General features: G+C 38.3%; 1 protein-coding gene across 2 annotated transcripts in view; it reads left to right on the top strand.

Moving 5' to 3' along the window:
• Positions 1 to 15,840, top strand: part of LOC117297387 (phosphatidylinositol 3-kinase regulatory subunit alpha-like) — a 38,334-nt gene that overhangs the window by 2,027 nt on the left and 20,467 nt on the right. Inside the window, exons 2-8 of one of the 2 annotated variants that reach the window (XM_033780385.1) lie at positions 660 to 1,233; positions 2,936 to 3,067; positions 11,078 to 11,140; positions 12,188 to 12,333; positions 13,457 to 13,591; positions 14,232 to 14,343; positions 15,237 to 15,353. In XM_033780385.1, the coding sequence (XP_033636276.1) occupies positions 948 to 1,233; positions 2,936 to 3,067; positions 11,078 to 11,140; positions 12,188 to 12,333; positions 13,457 to 13,591; positions 14,232 to 14,343; positions 15,237 to 15,353 (991 nt within the window). In that variant the 5' untranslated portion in view covers positions 660 to 947. The remainder of the gene's footprint in view (positions 1 to 659; positions 1,234 to 2,935; positions 3,068 to 11,077; positions 11,141 to 12,187; positions 12,334 to 13,456; positions 13,592 to 14,231; positions 14,344 to 15,236; positions 15,354 to 15,840) is intronic. The other variant, XM_033780386.1, reaches the window with a different exon arrangement.

Raw genomic sequence — 15,840 nt, 5'->3', positions numbered from 1 at the left:
ACTCTAATGACATATCCGTAGGTAATATGAAATAAAAAAAATCACATTAAAACTTCCTGTCTGCCTATTTAACACTGTCCACCTCTTTGGTTTAACAATCGTGCAGTTTCTTGATTTCATTCTGTCCTGTCAGTGGTTGATCAACTGTTACACATGTAGCTCAACCAAGATTTTAGAACCTCTTTAGCTTTGGTCAGCATGCCTTTGCCAATGCTACCTCCTTGGAACAATCTCCCTGTCAAACTCCTTCATACAGCATCTTTGAACGTCTTCAAAGAGGAATTGAAGTCACATTACCTTCGCTAGTTTTCCTTTCACTTGTGCTGAACATGTTAATTACATTTGTACGATCCTATAAGCTATAGTCCAGTCTATTTTCTATACCATCCGCCCTGGTAATAGTTAAAAAGCAGGACAGTTCTTTTCTGAACTGAGAAATCTCCCGAACCTCCGATTATTTATTCCGCGGCAGTAGAATAAAAAGCGAGACAGTTCTCTAAGAACAAACTCTACCAGGCAAGTAGATACACACATGGTGTTACCGCAAACCAAATATACAAACATACAGGTAGTTACCCTTTTTTATGCGCCTAGATTGATTTCCACAGATGGGCGCATTATAAGTCCATATCATTTATAGTATTTTATTTATCTTGCAGGAGCTGCAAATTCAAGCACGGCGGAGACTAGCAGACTTGACTGTACACAATTTGTTGGCAGCCCTCTTTAAATATTTTGGATAACTCTTTGGAACAATAAGGGACAATTTTGAAAATTATGTGTTTGGAGCAGCCAGACTGAAATATGGAATATTTGTCAATCTACAGTGTGTTGAAGCAGCAATTACACGTACCAGTTTTGTGCGAATAAACTTTGACTAGATATATTTTTCTGATTAGAAACATTTTTGAAACGGAATAGAAAGTAAAATACTTTACGCGAGCAAAATGGAGGAGACGGTGAGATACATCGCTGCGTTTCCTTACAAGAAGAAAGCTCCACAAGATATTGAGATGCTGGAAGGGGACATAATGCAAGTGAAGAATCCCACTAAGATGGCTTGCTTCAAAGGGACCCTCGAGGAGCCGACAGGGTGGTTGGAGGGCGTCAACATGAGAACCCAAGAAAGAGGAATCTTCCCAGGGACGTTCGTCAAGTACTTTGTAATGCCCCAAGAGGTCCCCCCCGTCATGCGGGACAGTGCTGACTCTACAACCAGACTGTCTATAACAAGTAAGTATCCATTCTACATATAAATCCTATTCAGGCATGTATGCTTCGTTTTGAAAATGCATGGGCACCAAGGCATTTTCTCCCGAGGTGAAGGGTACCCTCTGAAACAAATTGTAAATTTCTACTGGAACATTTAAAGGGCATGGGTACAATCGCCTTTGTTGCCTCTGTGAAATATCAGGCCTGCCCATTGCTGTTCTTTTTACTCAGCTCTATGTTTTATTGGTGCCCTTTGATGTGAAAGTTCCCCCCCCCCCCCGAAGTAGAATGAGACTTTAAAGCTCTAAACCTTGTGCCACATTTTGAAAGGGTTTCACAGGCCTTGAATTAACCAACAGCACCCACAGCAACTGTCGTGGTGCCCTGTGCCTTTTTGCTTTGGTGACCTTTGCGAAGTTCCACTGAGACAATTTTACATTGTCCTAATGAGGAATACTGTTGTCCCCCTTTAAGAGTAAAATTTAATGCCTGGTGTCCCAGCCAAGCGGTTAAGAATAAAAGCATCAAATTCAAAATCTGGATGTTTACAAGTATCAGGGTGTGGGTTCGAATCCTGGTCATGACACTTGTGTCCTTGAGCAATATGACGTACTGTTATTCTCTTCACTTATATGTAGGGGTACAAAATGGGAACCTTTGAGGGTAGCTTGAAGCTGGTATTGTGTATGAAAAAGCCTTTGGAGCACCCTGGCAAACCAGATTTTACAGGAGTGATATTATGTGTGGGTTCGAATCCCCAGCCGTGACACTTGTGTCCTTAAGCAAGACACTTAATCATTGCTTCGTCCTTCGGATTGGACGTAAAGCCGTTGGCCCTATGTGTTGCGTAACGCATGTAAAAGAACCCAGTGCACTTATCGAATAGAGAAGGGGTCTGCCTCGGTGTTCCTGGCTGTGGCTGCTGTATGCGCCGTAGCACCTTGTAAACCCTTACAACCTGTGCTAAATAATTGGGTCTCAGAATTCATCACTTCAATAACCTATCTTTCTGAAAGTGTGTATAACATACTCAGCGCCTTGAGTACCTTGTTTGGTAGATAGGTGCGCTATATAAGACTTCGATATTATTATTATTATTATTATTATTATGGACCCAAATAATCAGACAATATAATGACATGTAAAGTGCATTGGTACGAAATTATAAAATGCGCTACATGTAAAAGAAATTCTTGTTATAGTTTATTAATATTATACATTAATTGGCGGTGTAGTCATGTGCTTTAAGCTTAGGCTACACATGTACATGGACTGGCCCTGGAAGAAGGCTATACCCTTAACTTAAAGGAACACGTTGCCTTGGATCGGTCGAGTTGGTCTTTGAAAAGCGTTTGTAACCGTTTGTTATAAAATGCATATGGTTAGAAAGATGTTTTAAAAGTAGAATATAATGATCCACACACATTTGCCTTGAAATTGCGTGGTTTTCCTTTTACTTTGCGAACTAACACGGTCAGCCATTTATTGGAGTCAAAATTTGACTCCCATAAATGGCCAACCGTGTTTGTCGACGAGGTAAAAGGATACTTGTGTGGATCATTATATTCTACTTTTAAAATATCTTTCTAATCATATGCATTTTATAACAAATGAACACAAACGCTTTTCAAAGACCAACTCGATCAACCCAAGGCAACGTGTTCCTTTAAGTTAAAGGAATTCTTTTATACAAACATAATTTTTATACGTGGCACCTCTGTAGGGTCACACCCTGTGAGCACAGGACGGCCTCCCCCAAAGTTAGTACCTCGCTCGCCAACAGCTACCAAGTCTGTCCAGAAGCAGAGGTCACCTCGAAATCTGTCAAAGCAGTTTTGGGATTTTCAAAAACCTGGTATTGTATTTTCTTATAATGTACATGTACGTTGTCTATCAATTGAGCAAACTAGTATAAACTTGCTTTGATGCTGGTGGTAGTGGGGGCTGCTCTCATTTGCCTTGTTGAATGTTGGTTGGAAACTGAGTCTGCCATGAGTTCAGGGTTCATGAGTTCAAGAAATTTCATGCTTAGCAAATTGTTGTGCTTAGCAGCTCTATGAAATTGGGCCCTGGTTGTATTGTAAACTTGGGTGTGATCCATGGCTATGGCTACACACGGCAGAGACTTAACAGGTTCGATGGCTTCTGACTAGCAATGACAAATATTTCCATGTGAATTGCTTAATTGTCTGTGAGAAAGTGACGCTCTGCAATTCAACATTTAAACAAGTTCTAAAAGCCCATTTTTCTCCTTGGGCCCCCTCTCTTTGATTTGAAAATCCAATTTACATATTCCCCCTCGAAATAGTCTGAAAACCTCTGTAATCGTGCTTGTTCAGGGTAGCGGTACTACTAACATAAATGGTTTGTTTTTTTGCTCACTGCTTACATTTATAGCTTTTTTAAGTGATAGGCTAAACCATTTAAGGGAAATAGTTTTTCTTGTTGATTATGACTTGATATTTTAAAGATGGTGAACACACTGTTGGTAATTGTCAAAGACCAGTCTTCTCACTTTGTATATCTCAGCAATATACATAAAATAACAAACCCGTGAAAATTTGAGCTCAATCGGTGGTCGAAGTTGCAAGCTAATAATGAAAGAAAAAACACCCTTGTCACACGAAGTTGTGTGCTTTCAGATGCTTGATTTCGAGACCTCAAATTCTAAATCTGAGGTCTCAAAATCAAATTTGTTGAAAATTACTTCTTTCTTGAAAACTATGTTTCTTCAGAGGGAGCCGTTTCTCACAGTGTTTTATACTATCAACCTCTCCCAATAACTCGTTACCAAGTAAGGTTTTATGCTAATAATTATTTTGAGTAACTATCAATAGTGTCCACTGCTTTTAAACCAAATGTTGCATCCCGTTAAAGAAGGCCCTCCTGTGATTTATATTTTGCGTGAAGAAAAGTTCTCCCTCAGATTCTGACATGTTAAATTTGCATCAGGGATAAATAATACCATTGGTTTTTTTTTACCCTTACAGCAATTGTTGCAATGTAAAGCACTGTATACTCACCACTTTGCTCTGAAATGGCAAAGATTGTGGGTTCGAATTAAGCTTGGGCGATATCGACTTATTTTATTCACGATATATCGCCGACAATACATCGCGATATTCGATATAATCGCGATTAATGAAATTTGACATCATCAGTCTTAAAACTCCAAGTGAAAGTTGTAGAAGAGACAGTCCTACAAAATGTAGCATAAGAGAGGTGTTCTAATGACCTATTTTTCTGGTTTTACTCCAAACCTATGGGGTGCAAGATGTCTCAGCTAGCAAATAAATTGCGATATTTAATCGATATATTTCGATTAAAACCAAATCCATCCGATATCGAAATCGTGTCCAAATTTATATCGCGATATTCGATAATATCGTGATATCGCCCAAGCTTAGTTCAAATCCCGCATATTACGCATATCAGTGTATGGGTAAAACCCCCAAAATGTAACTTAAAACAATGTATGTCATGTGTCCATGGGTCGATTTCACCAAGAGTTAGGACTCGTCCTTAAGATCTGCATGCTACAGTGCAGGGTTGGGACTCTTCCTAAGTCCTAAGATTAGTCTTAAGTTAGGAAGAGTTTTGTGAAATCGACGGCATGTCATATGTCTAAAGTCCACTTGAGACTTTTTTAACTTGTACAGGGGATGATAAAAATTCAATCAACTTGAAAGTGAAAGCTCGAGATCTGTATACAATTTGACTCCATGGTCTGTAAAACACACACACCTTTCAACTTCAATGTACATGTATGTATGTACATGTACTGTATGTACATGTACATACATACATGTATGTACAGTATTACATACATCCCCATGGTATTATAAATCCACACTAATTGCAAGTTGTTGCTAAAAGTCACTGTGAATAAAAACATTACTCGGGAGAAGATAAGCTCATTAATATTTAAATGAACTCCATAAGGATTGAACGTGTTGTGAATGTATTGATGAACGATCCAGCATTTATTGTACAAAACTGACAAACCATGCTGTAAAAGATAACATCTGCTGTTGAGGGATTTTAGTAAGGTTCCTTGAACACAATGGTTTTGGGCATTACAAAATTTCTGCAAGTAGAGAATTTTGTGTAGTAGGTCTGGACTGTCGACAAAATTCAGCAACGTTTGAGAAGATTTCACACGATTTCACGAGGGATCTTGGTTGGACAGTCCAAATGTCATTGATTGTCCTTTCAAACAAGGTTCTAAAAAAAAATTGCAACCATGCTAAATAAGAGCAAGGGAAACCTGCTAAATTGCTGTCGTGCGAAATTGACTTTTAAAGGAAAAAGAGGAAACATTCACTCGGATTGGTTTCCATTTCTTGCTCTGTAAACAGGCAAAGGAAACAGGGTGTTGAGGTTAATAGTGGGGGGGGGGGGGGCCATGCTCAATGTTATTCCCATTTCCCAGTTTGTGTCCTGCCATACTGGAATCTTGGTTAGTTTTGCACTAACTGCACAAGGAAATAAAATATACGCCAACCTTTATGTCATACCATTGCTTTCTACTCAGTCCAGAGAGGTCAACATATAAGCTTCCTTGATGGTAGTAACTTCAGCGTATGTTTTAACATTGAAATCAAGAATAGCCCACTCAAAGATCACGTTTTGAAGTAAACAACAAATTGCACAGACGATTCAATTAGCTTCTTTGTGACGTTTTGGCATGGACACCATACAATGCTAAATGACACTAATTAGTTGTAGAAGTGCACTGTTTGGTTTGGGATTATACAGCCCAATTAATCAAAATCTAATTAGTGTCATTTAGCATTGTGTCCGCCAGTGAACAATTTCACAAAATGCTGCACAAAATGTACCAGACTTTGCTACTCAAAATCAGCATTCAGCGTGCACAGAACATATTCCGGCCAAATATTTGTAAAGCCTTCGCAAAAGACTCGGCTAGGTTCAAAACTATTTTTTTCTTCATTTATATCATAACACAATGTAGGTAAGCTGCTATTGGTTGGTAAGCAGTTTGCAATGTCAGCTAATTCTTTTGCTTTGCAAAACTGCTGGACGAATTCGTTCCCGCCGTCCACCATATCTCATAAATGGTCTGTTGTGTTTGTCGTACGTTTCTAATGACTCAGTCGGCCTACATGTATGTGAGCAATACTAGCTTCATGAAAATAACCCAATGAGTAGCATTTGTATAAGAAAAGCCACTTGGGTATTATTATTATTTTTTTTTTTTTACCCATACACCGATGTGTGTTAGCACTGTGTACTCAGTACTTTCCCGAGTCCTGTAAAAAAATATCACAGGCATGTTACTCGGGTAGGATTCGAACTCACGACCCTTGCAATTCTAGAGCAGTGTCTTACCAACTAGACTACCAAGGTTGCCCGGTAGCTAGAGGCAGTTCGAATCCTATGTTTTGGCAAGGGGTACCGCAACAAAATAATAGATGTTAAATTTGCATCGGGGATAATGAATATTAATTTTTTTTTTTTTTCCCATACACCGATGTGTATAAGCACTGTATACTCAGTACTTCCCCCGAGTCCTGTGAAAAAATATCACAGGCATGTTACTCGGGTGGTATTCGGCTATTGTCGGCTCTCATGCATGTTGGGTAATAACATGCCATGCCAGGCAGCTTATTCACTAGTTTGTACATAAAACAGGCCTGTTTGCTTCGTTTTTTAAAAGGGCAAGGGCACCAAGGCAATTTCTCCTTGGTAAAGGGCACTCTAGTGTAAATAACTACTGTGAGCATTTCAAGGGCACCGAGGCAACGACCAAGTGGGGCATGGAGGCAATTGCCTTTGTGAAGTATCAGGCCTGGTATAATAATGTTAAGTTCCTGGACTTTTCCATTTCATAAACCACGGTCAAAATGAAGGATTCACTTCACTTTGCCTTTTCCCTAAAGAATTAAGTTACAATTGACTGTCAGATCTCTTCCTCCACGTAATATTGAATGTATTTGAGACCTTTGCACCGTGGTGGCAAAATGACATAATGTATTATGTTTCACCTGTGTGGACTTTCCACTAACTTCCTGGTTATGTACCGATTTACCTTTGTACAAAGCAGAGTTGGGCGAAGGCATTTAAACACCTCCAGTCAGCATGGTCAGAAGTTGATTTTTTAATGTGCAATATATGCTGAACAAACAGTCTTAAGGTTAAAGGTTGGGGTAGGGGCTAACAAACTCAAAGATGGGCAAAAGGAGGAAGTAACGAGTATTACGGCCTGATACCACAAAGGTATTACGGAGGTGATTGCCTCCATGCCCCGTGGCCATTGCCTTGGTGCCCTTGAAATACTCCAGTAGATAATTAGACTTTCCTCATAGGGTGGGTGCCCTTTACAAAGGAGACAAAAGGCATCATGGTGCCCTTGCCTTTTCAAAAACAAAGCATACAGGCCTGCAAGTCATGTCACATGGAAATGTAATGCAAACCAGCTCCAGGCTATCTCGAAGCAGAGAACTCATTCAAAGTTCAGTTGTTCTTGTGGATAGTTAGTTGCTGCTAGAATAATGTATCTTTTGCTGCCGTAGTATTCCTTTTGTTGGCAAAGTGTTCATTTTACTATACAGTGCAGTTGGTTGCCCGCAGAGTGCCTGTGTTTTAATGGCGTTAAAGGCCATGTCGCACTGGTCTTTGAACATTACCAAAGGCGTCCAGTGCCTTAAAAAGACACTGGATACTATTGGTGATTGTCAAAGACATGTATTCTCACTTGGTGTACATCTACTTCTACTTCTACTTTACTACTCGGCAAAGTCCCATGATGGGATATCACGCCAAGATGCGCGTAAAATGTAAAATCTGTAAACAAAATTTGACTGAATTGGTGATTGAAGTTGCAAGAGAATAATTAAAGATAAATCACCCTTGTTGCACAAATTTGTATGCTTTCAGATGCCTAAAAATATTAAAAGACTTCAGGTCTGAAGCCTTTGATTATTTGAGTAAGAAATTTAAGCTTGGGCGATATCACGATATTATCGAATATCGCGATATTAATTTGGAAACGATTTCGATATCGGATGGATTTGGTTTTAATCGAAATATCGATATATCACGATATATCGCGATATATCACGATAATCGCGATAATCGCGATATATCGCAATATCGATTAAATATCGCGATGTATTTGCTAGCTGAGACATCTTGCACCCCATAGGTTTGGAGTAAAAGCAGAAGAATAGGTCATTAGAACACCTCTCTTAAGCTATGACTGTCTCTTCTACAACTTTCACTTGGAGTTTGAAGACTGATGATGTCAAATTTCATTAATCGCGATTATATCGAATATCGCGATATATTGTCGGCGATATATCGTGAATAAAATAAATCGATATCGCCCAAGCTTAAAGAAATTACCTCTTTCCCTCAATCATTGATTGTCAAAAATTACGTTACTTCAGAGGGAGCCGTTTCTCACAATGTTTTTTACAGCTCTCCAATTGCCAATGCTCAGTACCAAGTCATTTTTTCTGCTTATAAATGTTTTGAGAATTACCAATAGCGTATTTAAGACACCCTCCAATCCCCCTGTTTATAAGCGAGTGGAATTGCAAAATGCTTGAAGAAAGGTTAAGACTTGCAGAAAGGGTCAGTATTCATTACATCATATTTCAAAGCGTGGGATTTTGTTAAGCTCAAAGTTTTATGAGACTGACATTATACTTGTCACGTCAGAATTATTACCCATTGTGTTGTGTCCGTTGGTCTCCATTGATGATTAAAAGAATATGATGTACAGTTTATGTAATGACATTGAATGATGTAGCTCCACCCAGCTGAGGATTGATGAGAATTTTGTGTTTTGACCGGTCCGCAGGGAAAACGAAGAAAGGGATTTTACGAGCCAGTTTGTGTATTAATTTCAATTTGCAAAGTCACTTTGATGAGTTGCAGTGCTTTCAATTACTTAGAAATTTATGCCTTGTTGCTTTTCATTGCCAAACACAATTTATGATTAATTACTACAATTACCAGAATTGCTTTTACTTTGTGTTGTAAGTATTAATTTTCATGACACCTGAACTACGTGTAGCTAATTAGTAGGAGTGGGCCTAACAAGTCAATATTTTTTGATATATGTATGTACTATGTATATAATAAAAAAAGTTTTGCGTAACAGGAACAAAGATGACAGTTGTTTAGGCACTGGATACGTTTAGTAATAACTTAAGTAATAACTAATGAATAGGCCGATACATTATGTATGTATGTTTAGCATAAAAACTTACCTGGCGACGAGCACCAGAGAGCTATGAAACTACTCCCTCTGAAGTAACAAACTTAGCTTTCTGAGAAAAAGGTAACTAAAGTATTTGAATCAGAGAAAGACTTTAGGTGAGAAGCCTTACTCGGGCATCTGAAAAGCCTTTGTTATTATGGTAAGCATATATATATTAATTTATTAATTTATATTAAGCATATATATAGTTTTGTTCCGCTTAGCTACAATTTGTGCTTTTAAAACAGTTCTATGAAATTGGGCCCTGGATGTTCGGCCAGTTTTCATGGTTTGCAAGTGCTGCAGATAAATCATCATCGTCGTATTTTTCTGCTGTGTTTATAAATGCTTTAGATCATGTAGATAATAATTTCTGGCAGCCATTTTAAGGTCCCAAACTGCCTGTGCGATGCTGAGCTACAGGTATCATTTTTCATAGTCGAACGCCTTAGGAAAAAACGCCCTCTCCTGGGTAAACTGTGGGGGCGCCCTTAATGCGAATCGACGGTATTGACATCGAGTCCCCGGTGTGTATTCGAGTCGCAGCTTTTTCCAGCTTGTCACATGATACTGTGTCATGCTAGGCACAGGGGAAGCAACGCACTTCAAATCACTAGAAAAAATAACAATGTGCAGTCACCTATGATTTGGTGTTCAAAGATGAACTATCATTTTTAAGAATTTATACTGGATTTGTTAATGTGGGGGCTTTGTTGACTTAACAGGTTGTTTGTATAAAGCAAACTAACGCATAATTGATTTACAATACCTGTACGTGTGCATGAGGCTTGCTAATGTGTCATGTCATTCCGCACTTTCTTTATTAAAGGTATTAGGATAGGAAAAGATAACAAATGTCCTTCCTAGATTATAGTCTGAAAGCAATACTGATCATGAATTAATACTACAACCATTTTCTTCCTCCATGCTACAACCATGGAGGTATGAATACTACCTGCTCAACGCTGGAACTAATTAGTTCCTTGAAATACATTGAATTTTCCTCTGAAGTGAAGTTGTATCAAGAAAACTGTATCGGAAAACCTAAAAAGAAAGCATTTTAAGAGCTGATTTCGGGACATCCAAATTAAGCAAAGTGTGTTTACATGCTGAGTATTGTGCATGATTTTTCACTGTTTTCTCCTCAATGGTGCGGTTGATCACACAAACCATGAACACTGTTTCTGACTATATTTGTCAGCTCTGCCAGATGTCAGATTTTCGTATTTTGTGTTTTTTTATTCAGACACAAATATAACTTATAATATCTATATTTAGTAGGGGAGATGGCCTTAGCTTTCAATCCAAACCAGACCTTCATCAGATGCATAAACATAAGTGTTTCCACTTATACATAGTTATATCCGGTAATTTTGTAATGGTAACTGTTAATGGCAGATATCCGCTGACATTGATTTTCGTATAAAAAAAAGCAAAAAGAGACCAAACTAGGACAAAGTTTGTATCGTATGTTTTCCATTGCCATTGTAGGTTTGCAAATGTCCTGAAATCACGCACGATGGTGAGAGGCTAGGAAGAGCGACTTCTTGAACTAGAGTAAGTCAGTCACGTTTACACTTGTAAAAAAATCATTACTGCCAATACGTTAACTTAGCTTGGTTTTTTGTTTTTCAGATTCTGGTAATGGTCACAGGCTAGTTGAGCAAGGATTGGTCACACCTGTTATGTGCAAGCACTGTAAGTAAAGAGAGGTTTAGACTGGTCCCCTGGGCCCAATTTCATAGAGATGCTAAGCACAAACATTTGCTTAGCACGAAATTTCGTCCTTGATAAAAAACAAGATTACCAACAAAATTTCCATTTGTTACATGGTGCTTGTTACTGGTATTCAGCTGTTGTTTGCTTATAAATCATATAAATCACGTTGGAAAATTGTTTGGTAATCCTGTTTTTATCAAGGGAGAAATTTCATGCTAAGCAAATTTGCTTGCTTAGCAGCGCTATGAAATTGGGCCCTGTTCTTATCCGTAAGGATAAAAACGGTGGGTATTGGTTTTACAGAAGCAGTGATTTCATTGGTTACAGTACTGCAAGCTTTCCATGGCCCAATTTCATTGCGCTGCTTAATGGTAAGCAAATTTGCGTGCTAACTGTAGCAGAAAAATTTGTTTAAGCCTTTAGCGTATTTCACAGGTTAGCAGAAAAAATGGGCGGCCATATTGTGTGTTTACCGTGGATTTGCATTGTGACGTCATTTATTTTCGTGCAGTAAGCACCGGAAGGTTAGCATGCCTTTTCGTGTGCTTACGGTTAGCAGCGCTATGAAATACAAATCGTACAGTAAGCACAAAATCGGCCGCTAAGCAGCGCTATGAAATCTGTGATTTGATTGTTGGTCCGAGGTGATGTTTGGCAGCTGCACTTTCGATCGTCTTCATGCGCTCAGCAGTGTGCATATTATATTTTATATGTATACATAAGATTTGACTGCCAGTCTCCGTGAGGTGGGGTGAAGGTGCTTATAGACGAGGATTGACGCTAGGCTCAAGGCAGACCTCTGGTGTAATTCACAAGCCTTAAAGTTTGACATCAGATGTTCAGGCTTAGAGTACTCAGTTTTCACTCATTATTCATAACGCATTATTCATAATCTTTACTCTTTACTCATTACCCATGACTCTTAGTTGTTATTCTATTCTTTACTACTCTTTCCTTATTACTCACCACTCATTACTCGTTACTCGTTACTCGTTACTCATTACTCGTTAATCTTGTTCTACCCAGGTGATGACTACATATGGGGCACAGGCAAGATTGGACTACAATGTGAGGATTGCAACCTCATGTATCACAGGACCTGTGGACAATATGCTAATAACTATGAATGTAATAAGAATTTAAGTGGCTACACGCAAACCAATAGGGAGATGGTAGGTACCGCAAAGTACAGCTTCACAGATAAGGTTTTGATCTGCAATGTGGATGAAAAGTTGTTCAAAAACGAAAAAGAATCAGCTTTGAAGCACTGAAGTTTGGTAATTGTCAAAGACCCGGGCCCAATTTCATGGCTCTGCTTACCGTAAGCACGGAATCGGCGCTTACGGAAGCAGGGAATTTTGTGCTTACGGCTAGCGTATTTCACGGGTTAGCGGCAAATTTGGGCTTCTGCGCGTGCGTACTCCACGTTACTAGGCATTCTACGCTTACAAGGCTTGCGCAGAAATTCGGCGCTTGCACGTAAGCGGGGAATCATGATCGTAAGCGCAGAATTCGGCAGTAAGCAGAGCCATGAAATTGGGCCCAGTATTCTCACTTGGTGTACCCCAACAAACATGTATGCATAAATTAACAAACCTGTGAAAATATGGGCTCAATCTGTCATTGAAGTTTGCAAGAGAATATCAAGAGAAAAAGCACCTTTAGTTGCATAACTTTGCTTTCAGACATGTCAGATACATGAAGTCTTGTATCACTAGGGTGAAAAATTACCTCTTTCTCAAAAACTACACAACTTTGGAGGGAGCAGTTTCTCACAATGTTTTTTTTACTATCAACAGCTCCTCATTACTCTTTACCAAGTGAGTTTTTATGCTGACAATTATTTTGAGTTGTTCCCAATAGTGTCCAGTCCAGCCAATATTGACGGCAGTATACATTGAAACTGTAGAAATCACATTATTTCAACCTACACAGCTGTGTGTTGCATACACTCTGTGGACATTCCTCTATTCTGTGCACTTTAGAAAAACGTATGTTTCAATACTATAGAAAACACTGTGTGGACACATGTTTCCAGTGCCAATATGATGTGGACTTCTTTTGTTCTTGATAAACTTAAACAATTTTATGCTTTGACTTTGTAAGGTCCTACAATACTTTAGAAAACACTGTGTGGACACGTGTTTCCAGTGCCAATATGATGTGGACTTCTTTTGTTCCTAAACACTTAAACAATTTTATGCTTTGACATTGGAAGGTCCTACAAGGTTTTAAAATATTTCTCCAAATCAATTTTTCCGCAGTTATTTAGTTTCCTTTTTTCTTCTTCTTCAGCCAATGTCTAAATGGACTGTTGAAAATGTCTTGAATTGGATGGCTGTAACTCATCTGCATCGCTACGCCGATGTCTTCAAGAAACATCAAATAGACGGACAGTATCTGATGGAGCTAAACCTGGAGAAACTTGAGGTAAAATAGCATCATCTTTAATGGGACAAGTTGCCTTGGATCGAGTTGGTCTATGAAAAACGTTTTTAAACCATTTGTTATGAAATGCAATGGTTGGAAAGGTGTTTTAAAAGTAAACTTTTAAAATACGCAAAAATGTGCCGTGAAACTGCGTGATTTTCCTTTTATTTTGCAAACCAACACGGTAGGCCATTTTGTAGAGTAAAAAATTTGGCGTGATGGTGTTTTGTACACCGAGGTTGGCACCCGAGGCGAAGCCAAGTGTGCCATTGGCCCGGAGTCATTTGAACTGGTTGAATTCGTTGAAAACTACCAGTTTGAAAACGGAACTTACATTATTTTGCGTGACTCAATTTTTTGGTCTATCAGTGTGCCTTGCCACACAGGCACTCAATCAATGTACACATTCGGTCTCTGATGCTCACAGGATGCCGTGCATAATGGTCTATTGTTTAGGAAAACATAAATGGTATTCGTTATCCCTGACGCAGTTATGCATCAATATAATTGTAATTATCAAAAATATTCTGATTACCGGCGCCCCATGAGTGTCCTTTATTAACGCTATTATTATTACAATTATCGGTGGAAATTGATGCATTTCAATCATTGATAACGGAAGTGAATGTTGTGTCCCTAGGCGATAGGGATAAAAGACGTCTTCAACCAGCAATGTATCCTTTATACGAGAGATGAACTTGTAAAAGGAGATTCCAGACAGCATGGAGTTAAATCAGAACCAGTAACGGAAGGTAACAGTCAGCTTATAATCTAAAATCAAACTGATGAAGTCCTTTTAATTTTTAATGGAACTCAAATTGATACTAGTAAAAGAAGGTACACATATTGAGAATTAAACAACACCCTTTCTTGGTGATTTTGCCTATTATATGAATTTGACAAAGACAAAAACTAATCTATGACCCTTCCGACGTTTAACTTGATTTCCTTTTTGGGTTGAACATTATATTTTTCTTATGTCATGTATACATGTGCATTTAAAAAAAAAAAATAATAATAATAATAATTAATGAGTTTAAAGGCAGGGAATACCTGTGGTAATTACTCCAAATATTTATGACCATAAAAACTTTCTTGGTAAGAAGCCCTGCAGCTGTTAATAGTTTCAAACATTCCGAGAAATATGTTGAGATACACCAAGTATACATACCCCATATGTTGAGATACACCAAGTGAGAAGACTAGTCTTTGACAATTACCAAAAGTGTCCACTGTCTTTAAAGGGTTTGGGTACCTTTTCAAAATGTCCATGGATTTACATTAAACCTACAGGGTTTGAAGATAATGATAGTGGAAAGCTTCCCTTCAAATATTACCTACTGAGGTGCTGTAGTTTTTGACAAATGAGTAAAACAATGTCATGAAAATACGTTTGCAAATGATTAAAATAATTTCCGTCTCATGAGACGAAAATTATTTTCATGACATTGTTTTACTCATCTCCCAAAAACTACAGCACCTCAGCTCGTAATATTTTCAGGGAAGCTTTCTACTATCATTATCTTCAAACTGTGTAAGTTTAGTGTAAATATGTGGACATTGTGTTTTTTGTCCTACAAAAGTTACATAGACCCTTTAAAGATGATGAGCTAATAGTTGCAGCTTTGGTGTGTTTTCTATACAGTGTTGTACCCCTCCTCGCTGCATAAACTTCAACCGAGCACATTCTCAACGCTACAATGGTGCGACCAGTGTAGGAAATTCATGTATGGAATGGCGCATCAGGGTCTAAGATGCACAAGTAAGTCTTCAAACTTTTCAGGGCTGGTGTCTCAGTTTTCTCTTCTTTATTTTGCATTTTGTAAAGCCCGGTTCATACAAATGTTGATGTTACATCTTCGCAATTAATAATTTGCATCAGTTGATTCCGTTTACAGGATTTGGGTACCTTTTCAAAATGTTCACAGATTTACATTAGAAGATAATGATAGTGGTAAGCTTCCCTTCAAATATTACTAACTGAGATTGTGTAGTTTATGAGAAATGAGTCAAACGAGTAACAAAATAATTTTCGTCTCAGGAAGATGAAAATTATTTTAGCATTCAAAACACATTAACCAGTTATGATATTATACCAAAACCTTAGCATAACTAGTGTTAACATGCTTAAACTGAGACGAAAATTGTTTGTTTTACACATTTCTCAAAAACTACAGCACCTCAGTAAGTAAAATTTCAAGGGAAGCTTTCTACTATCATAGTCTTCAAAATGTGTAAGTTTAATGTAC

The sequence above is a fragment of the Asterias rubens genome, chromosome 12, assembly GCF_902459465.1.
Source record: "Asterias rubens chromosome 12, eAstRub1.3, whole genome shotgun sequence".
Lineage (NCBI taxonomy): Eukaryota > Metazoa > Echinodermata > Asteroidea > Forcipulatida > Asteriidae > Asterias > Asterias rubens.
Note: the sequence above shows the minus strand (reverse complement) of the source record. Positions and strands in the feature narration are given on the sequence as shown.